Source organism: Carassius carassius, chromosome 37 (genome assembly GCF_963082965.1).
Source record: "Carassius carassius chromosome 37, fCarCar2.1, whole genome shotgun sequence".
NCBI classification, from domain to species: domain Eukaryota; kingdom Metazoa; phylum Chordata; class Actinopteri; order Cypriniformes; family Cyprinidae; genus Carassius; species Carassius carassius.
In genome coordinates, this window is record NC_081791.1 from 19,321,467 (window position 1) to 19,329,860 (window position 8,394).

At 37.3% G+C, this 8,394-nt stretch overlaps 1 protein-coding gene across 4 annotated transcripts; it reads left to right on the forward strand.

Moving 5' to 3' along the window:
• The first annotated feature begins 413 nt into the window (after positions 1-413).
• LOC132118291 (myosin light polypeptide 6-like) lies at positions 414-7,857 on the forward strand. 4 transcript variants are annotated; one of them, XM_059528019.1, is made up of 7 exons: positions 414-605; positions 2,710-2,737; positions 4,163-4,306; positions 5,668-5,841; positions 5,986-6,063; positions 6,318-6,358; positions 7,343-7,857. In XM_059528019.1, exons 1-6 carry the CDS (start codon positions 429-431, stop codon positions 6,344-6,346), a joined length of 630 nt encoding a protein of 209 aa, XP_059384002.1. In that variant the 5' UTR covers positions 414-428; the 3' UTR covers positions 6,347-6,358; positions 7,343-7,857. The 4 variants fall into 4 exon arrangements, with proteins under 4 accessions (XP_059384002.1, XP_059384001.1, XP_059384005.1 ...); XM_059528018.1 differs by lacking the exon at positions 6,318-6,358; XM_059528022.1 differs by lacking the exons at positions 414-605; positions 2,710-2,737 and adding an exon at positions 2,345-2,503.
• Positions 7,858-8,394: the final 537 nt, after the last annotated feature.

The window sequence follows — 8,394 nt, forward strand, 5'->3', positions numbered from 1 at the left end:
GAGAAATATTTCCTAGAGATGAAAGGAAGAGAATAAAAATAGAAATACCTATAAATAACCAAATAGCAGATCTAGCTCTTCCACACACAGAGGTCTTGATGTGCTTTTATACTGATACTGCTGTCTGTCAGTGACACAAACCCCTAACACCCACATATGAACACGATTCTGACCTACATATAAATACAAGCAGAGAGAGTGAAACAGATTCGGTGAGACAGCACTCCCACGCACACTCTCGTGCACTCTTACTGCATGCACATCCACTGCATGAATTCATCCTAGATTAGTCCTGCTACCTGCTTGCTTCTCCTGTTCATTCCTCTCTCTTTTTCTACTATCAGAGGACACACATGCAATTCATCTGACAGAGCTTTTTTTTTGCAAAGCAGTGGACAGGGAGGAAGGACACGTTTCAAGGTCTAAAGATGGCACCAAAACGAGAACCGTCCATTAAAAAGTCTCCATCAGGGGGAACCTTACCAAGGCACGGACCACCATTTCCTTGCCCTGCCACAACACCTTCACCCCCAAAATCAGCTCCTGAGTTGAAACCGCGGATGCTGCGCCCATCTGATTCCCCCTTTGACCCAAGCACATTAGAGGTAAGTGACGGTCCTGCAACAGAGCCTTTAGAATTGCTTATTATTCATTACTATGGCAGCAGCTGTTCTATGCATCAGTAAAATAGCAATGGCAAAGGAAGCAGAAATAGAATGTGGATCAAAATGGAGCAAAAACCTTCAGATGAATAACTTGATGTGGACCTATCAAGAATAAAAAATATATATATATTTTCTGTGCAACATACTGAAACACAGCAACACAAGTATCAGATCAGAGTTTAATATTAGCTAGTTGTGAATAAAACATCAGTGTAATCTCTTTTTATGCAGCTTCTGATTACCTCAGCATTGCACATGGAAAACTGTGTCAACCCAGACCTCAAATCTTAAGAGAAAACTAGAGCTATATCAGGATGGAGAAATGGGTCACTGAAGCTGGTCCACACAAAATGCATTACCGTCACCTTCAGTTTTACTTAAATGTAATAAATATTTTATATTCTTCTTTGTTATATACCTTATTCTCAAATCTAGGTTGAAACCAAAAGAGCAATCCATTCATAATTGATCATATATTGGAGATAAGCATAAAAACAATGGGTGTATGTAAACAATGGGCTAAACAATGAAAGCCTATTATATATATATATATCCTGTATTTGATGAATTGTCATTATACATTTAATTTGTTATTTCTACAATTCACAGAGCCTATCCTTACATGAATATGGAGCCAACACCTCCATGTGCTAGGAATGCAGCATTGAAATTGAAATTTACAAACAAATGCTTAATCGCATGTTTTACAAACCTAAAAATCATCAGCATTGAATTCACACGCTTGCCAATTATGTGCAGTCAATGATTGTGTTATAGTGATCTGCGCTGGTAGTGTCTCTGTGCACTTGTCACTTGTGTAATGTGTGTAATGAGTGTGTATTGTAATGAGAATACTCCACTCGTCGTAAAGGGAAGTCCGATCATTCTCGCGAGTCGGTTCTTCTGAACAGTTCTTTTTTAAGAATCAATTTTTAAAAAAGTGATTCAGCAATTCTTTACGTCATGACGTATCCCGCGGTTCCGCATTCCAAGTTATTCCATTCCATGTTATTAATAGGCCTACTTAATTAGTAGTATAATTATTTTATAAATTAGTGCTGTAATTGCATGCATCCCAGTTCAGTGTGTTGCTACCATGAATCAACCTAATGTCACTTAGGCTGTCGTTCGAATCGTTCATTTCTGTTAGTAAATCTGTTCAGATAATTCTCTGAAAAGATTCGACTCAGAGAAATGATTCGTTCACGAATCGGATATCGTGACCCTTCATAACTCAGCAGCGCCAGCGCGAGTCATTTCACACTCCCGCCGCAACACACACCCGGAAAACAAGCCACTACAGATATGGTAGGCATATTGATAAACGTTTAATTTAAAATAGGTTTCAGTAGAACTTATCTAAATAACGTTAAACATTAGTAAGTGTGTAGTCTGGTAATTATATACACGCTTATTGCTAAGAATCTGTCGTTAGCCTATTTCATGCTAGCTAACAGAGTTGTACGCTTTTTAGCACGCAAAAAAGTGACTAAACCTTTATAAATTGTTCCTGAAATTATTTTACAGAATCCCAAGAGTATGATAGTTAACTTACAATGATCACAAGATTGTTTTTTAGCCTATCGGTCACCCGGTAACACGGCAGTGTGTTAGCGGCCAGTATTAACGTTAGCTGGTCAGTTTTAGCCAAGGATAGAAAACTTGTCGAACTTTTTCGTGCGGCCTAAAATACTTATACAGACGGATTTTATGGACCATAGATGTGTTGTTATTAGAAACCCCATCTTATTCAAAGCTTTGCTATTGTGCATCATTTCATATTCATTGAATGTCGCTCTGTCTCAAACAGTCTGACTTCAGCGAGGACCAGATTCTTGGTGAGTTTGTGTCTAGTCCATATGCACGTTATTGTTTCTATTACTATGTATATGTTCCATTTCCCTGCATTTCTTGCTAGAAAGCCTGCTTTCATCATCTCGTCCGTGTTATTCTGCTCATCTGTTCCTCTGCCCCTGCATTCCTCCTGCTTACTTTCCTTACCTTTGTATTGTTTCCCTTTGCCACTGTTTTATGTCACCTCCAGATTGAGTTTAACTTGGAGCAAATACACGGTGAGTGCTTTGACAACTATTTTGTTCTGATGTGATTTAGTTTGCATGGTGTTAAGGACAACAAGCTGCTGTCTGTGTGTCTGATAGCACCATACCTGCCTCCCTCATTTGAAGTGCATTCAGTAATTAATGTAAATTAACTCCAAATATCATAATTTGGTTTGTTCGAAAAGTAGAAATGCATTTTTGTTGCGAAGGCCTGTCAGCTAATGTGTTTCTTCTGTAGCATGGACAGTCATGTCTGTAAAGGGTGTGTCTTGAGTCAGGAAATGTTGTAACTGCTAACAAAAGAGTGCAAAGTCTTGCCGTGTTAAACATCTAAATATCAGCTCTGAAACTAGAATATTGGAGTTCTAATCGGTGTTACTACCAGTCACATGAGCTTTCTTTGGTAAATGGCCATTTAGGTTCATCTTTGCTCTTGTTTGTTTTAAGCAAAGGAAGTAGACATACTACTGCTCACTCTCTCGTTTTCCTCTCATACCATATATGGTTAAAGGCTCGATTTAAGGCATGCAAGGGAACAGCCACATTCCAGTGAGCAACAAAAGCATTACAGAGATGGGAGGTTTTTTTTTTTTTTTGGAAGGGCCTGTCCTAACGGATAACATTCAGTTCTTTCAGCGAACTCTCTGGCTTAGAGTCAAAAGAATCATTTATTTATAACAGTTTAAATGCTCAATAATGGAAGATTAGGTTTAGGCTTTAGGGTTAAGTTTTAAGATGATCTAAAAACAACTTGTGTGTATAAATGGATAGATATATAGATAGAGAAAGAGCCATATACGTACATGCATACTCACACTTATATATATATATATATATATATATATATATATATATATATATATATATATATATATATATATTCAGATTTTATACTTTACTGTTATTGGTAAATTAAATATGCTAATAATAATAAAATAAGTAGAATCAGGTATTTGTAGATGGTTCACTAAATTATAATAGTGTAGTTTGGTCCCGGTAAGTTTGCCAGAAGTTCTGCTTAAATGGCTATTTGGTGTGTATGAATATTTCACTAGCTTTTTAACTTGATCAAAAGGTCTCTGAGTACTAAGGTATATGATGACTTAAGGTGGATGGATAAGATTTCTGTGGTCATTAGCCTAGAGTTTGCATTAATATTGATGGCTGGTGCAGTATTTCTCTTTGTGCTGATCCACTGGGCTCTTTAAATTAAGTCAGACTCTTTAAAGGAATGGCCTGTCATTACATCTTTACACAGAAAGGCATAATATATCTTGTCCTGTTTTTCTTGTTGAGTAAAATCAACAATCCTTATTTGTCATCCTTGTTCATGTCAGTTTCTTTTTTATCATTTATGTATTTTGTCCTTAAATTTTTCCTGTCCTCTGTCTGTTTACCAGGATTGTTTCAATGATTTTTGTAATGATCTGTGTTCAGAGTTTAAAGAAGCCTTCCTCCTGTTTGACCGGACGGGAGATGGGAAGATCACCTACAGTCAGTGTGGGGATGTGATGCGTGCGCTGGGCCAAAATCCTGTCAATGCCGAGGTGCTCAAAGTCCTGGGCAACCCAAAGGCAGAAGGTAGGACAAGACACTATGGAGAATGGCTGACCTGTATAATCATTTCCTTAATATCATATATTGTCTTTATCTGTGTTTACAGAATAATATATTTCAGGGCTCAACAGTACAAATTTTTACCTGCTCAGCTGGTTGTTCAAATTTGTACTTGCCCTTCCAATATTTTTACTGACTTCACAACAAAAAAAGGGGATGTGGGGTGTTTACCAAAAAAGCTTTATACCATTTACATATCTTTTTTTTTATTTTCAGTAATGGCTGAAAAGGTGTACAATTGTATTTAAATGCATAAAAACATATAGTGACAACAGCACTGTGCTGTTATATTATAACTACGATAATTAGAGTATTTCTCTCTTTGTGTATAATATGGACATTAATGCTATCTTGTAGGGCTGCTCCGATCCAGATTTTTGAGGCACAGAAAGCAGTTCAGCAGATCTGCAGATCCGATCACTGAAACAGATCTTTTTAAAGCCTTCTTTTAATCATGTAGAATTTATTATAGTGATGATCCAATCAAGATTTTTAGACATTTATTCAAAGCCTGAATTTCAATTTTGAAAATTAATTCCTCTCTTAGGTGACTCTTGTGAGAGGATTTAATTTTTTCATTTGAGGGGTGGAGGGGGCCCTTTAAAAAATATATATATATATAATTTATCTCACCTAAATGTTTGATCATGCACAATCATTTTTTACAATCGTGTATTGTTGCACAAGAGCTTACACAGCACAAGCCTGATTTTGTGAACTGTATGCGAGGTTCACACATACTCTGTTTGCAGTGCTTATGTAGTCCATGTGTGGGACAGAAGCAGCACGGACTGTGCTTTCACACAGGAATCGGCTCCTGTTTATCACAAAAACAACATTTATCCATTATTTTGATTTTAAATCCAAACATTGATACTTAAAATGCCTTTTCAACATTGTGATTCTTCTTTTTACACAGTACAGTAAAAGAATCTTTCATCAATTATTTAGTGCTTTTTACTTTTATATTTAGTTTTAGATTTACATATTAAGTTGCTAAAGCAAAACATTTTAACTTCTTTTCTTAGGTTATCACAAACATTCTAAATTAAAACTTACCATTGACAGAAACAGTCAACTTTACTGCCTTTTCTTTTGCATTCTTTATTACTAACAGAACTGCAGTTCATGAACTTTAATTAAGAACTGTAAGAACTTAAATTATTGCCGTTTTTATCTTAAAGTGCTCTTTTCCTTTAAATCTGCCTTTTTAGAGACCGCCGATCAATCATCCCAAAACGATTATTGGCTGATTGTGATCAGTAGCTGATCAATCGGAACACCCCAACTATCTTGTATGATTAAAGTCTTCTTCTGTTCCTCAGAAATGAACCATAAATTGCTGGACTTTGAACAGTTCCTGCCCATGCTCCAGGCCATCGCTAAGAACAAAGACCAGGGCACGTTTGAGGACTTTGTGGAGGGGCTTAGAGTATTTGACAAGGAAGGCAACGGCACAGTCATGGGTGCTGAGCTCCGCCATGTTCTCACCACACTGGGTAAGCTGGCCTGCTCTCCTGAGGAGATATTTATAGCCCACTCCTCCACATTTAGGCCAACGATTGTAGACACGGTTGAAGTGAACATTTTAAGTGCTCTGTTTGCACAACATTTATGCATGGGTTTATTTATTCCTTTTATAGGAGAGAAGATGACCGAAGAGGAGGTAGAAACACTTCTAGCTGGACACGAAGATGCTAATGGTTGCATCAATTATGAAGGTAAACAATTGAGTTTTATTATGCATAGGTTTATCATGAGAGCACTTTCTGTTCTATGAGCCTAGTTTTTTGTCTGTAGAACGTTAAGTTAATAACAGTACATTTTAATACAAAACACAACTTTGTGCTGGGAATTGAATGGATGTATTATGTTTATGCACCACATTGGAAAAAAATGTTGTAAGCATTTTTAATTTCTTTTTGCGAGAATCGGGTCTTGAAAGCATGCCGTAACTCTAACTGATCTTCCACAGCCTTCGTTCGCCACATCATGTCTGGCTGAGAGATGTCTCTGGTATACATCTACCTCCTGCCCTCAACATTTATAACACGTGAAGCAACAATCCATCCAGGCTTTTTCTTTAATGCTCTTAGACGGACATGATTGCATAATCTACACCTATCAACTATATATATGGTCATTCAGAAGGCAGCTGTGCCTCATGTGGCGTCTAGAGCTAGAGAGCCTGGTTGGATCTAGTTTGAAGGTTTTGAAACATGGTTGGACTCTTCCCCATCTCTGCAGCAGCCTTTCCTCTGGCCCCTGGCTGCAGCATGCTCTCTGCATGTGGCCGTCCCTGCGACGGCTCTCAGAGGCAAAGGGCGACTGCACTGCTTCAGACTTGAGTGCATGTCAAGGGATGTAGCATAACCGGGTGTATCGCTTTTAAAAGCAGTCTAAGATTTCTCTTCCGATATCCGCACACTCCCTCCCTGTGCTCACCAAGCAGTACGGTTGCTTTCATTATTAACTAACCAATCAATTTGCAGTGATTTGGCTGTTTTTGCTGATCTTTCTCTCCCTTTTCCTGATGGAGGCTGATCCATAGCTCAACTCTACGGTCTCTCATTACTGAAGCTGTGCTATAAAACCGTTTCCACTCTTGCCCTGTAGAGGAAAACCAAAAGGAGCTTCTTTAACATTTTCTTGAATCCTAGAACTGGTTAAGTCTTTGAGCTGTGGTTTAGTAGGAGCTAGCCATGATCTTGCTCTCCCCGTTTCTCAACACTTATGAACGAGTACAACCGGGGAACGGCTTCCAACTACAGCAAAAGTCGCAGGCTAAACGCAATTTTTGAAGGGTTGATGAGGTTGTTAAGAGCATTGGTCTATTTTATTTTTTTTTAAAAAACTTTATTTTATTATTCATAATCATCCTTGTTTTAAAAGAATTTGGATTTTTGCAGTAGAACTTTACGCTGCATGCTGTAGTTGGGGTCAATCCCCTTTTTGACACATTGTAAATTAACTTTGTTTTATTTTTTTATTTTTCTACAGAACTCGTCCGCATGGTCATGAGCGGTTGAAGATAAAGACCACAACTCCTTTGTTTGTCTTTTCTATGTAATATTTTCTTTACATGTATTTCTATTCATTCCGTCACCTTCATTTGCTTAATGGCTCCAGTCCTTCGCTTGTGTTTGCACTCATTTGGGTATTATTATTGTTAGAAGTGCCTTTATCTTCTTTAAGTTCCCATTTGACTCCCCAAGAGGTCTGCCTCCTGTCCTGTGGTATTCAAATCATATAGCGATATGAAAAAGATATCTTGTGTGCTGACTGATCTGCAATAAAACCTCTCAATACAGCACATTAGCACAGCAGTGTGTATGCAATATCCAGTGTATCCTCAGGCATCTCTGCTGGACTGTGCTGTAGTAGAAATGTTGTGTCTGGCCTTTTCAGAATAAGTTCCCTTTATCAAATTGAGAAATTATGGATCGGAAATGCAATAACATTTTAATTAATTTAGAATGTCCTCATTGTCCAATAAAATACATTTTAAACAGAAACTATTTGTTTGTCTTTATTTCAGATTCTTCAAGAGTCTTATTTTAGAAAGTGTAAAAATAAATGATTGTAGTTGTAAATTTAATGAACATGAGCTTCGAGTCCAGTTGAACTTGCCTCTCTCCTGTTTGCAGATAGATGGCAGTGTTTTTACACTTGCTGAAAGCTGAACTCCCCACCCCAGTTGATTTAATTGATTGTGGTCAATTGTAAAAACCAAGCTGTCTGAAGTGAAATTAGAGCAAATTGCTGAACCTCTTTGGCAGTTGGACTAATGCAATTTAAATGATCCCTATTTGGTTTCAGGTCAGGGATTTAAATTAAAGGTAAATGTTGTTGGCACTAAGATGTTTAGTGTCTTTGAGACTAATGGGTGTCAGGTGCTTATAAGGATAAAAATCTCTAGTTTTTCATGCTTCTCTGATAATGTATAGTTTTTTTTTAAATTTCATTGGAAATTTATCATAAATTATCATATTAGAATGATTTCTGAAGGATCATATGGCACTGAAGATTGCAGTAATGATCATTACTCCATC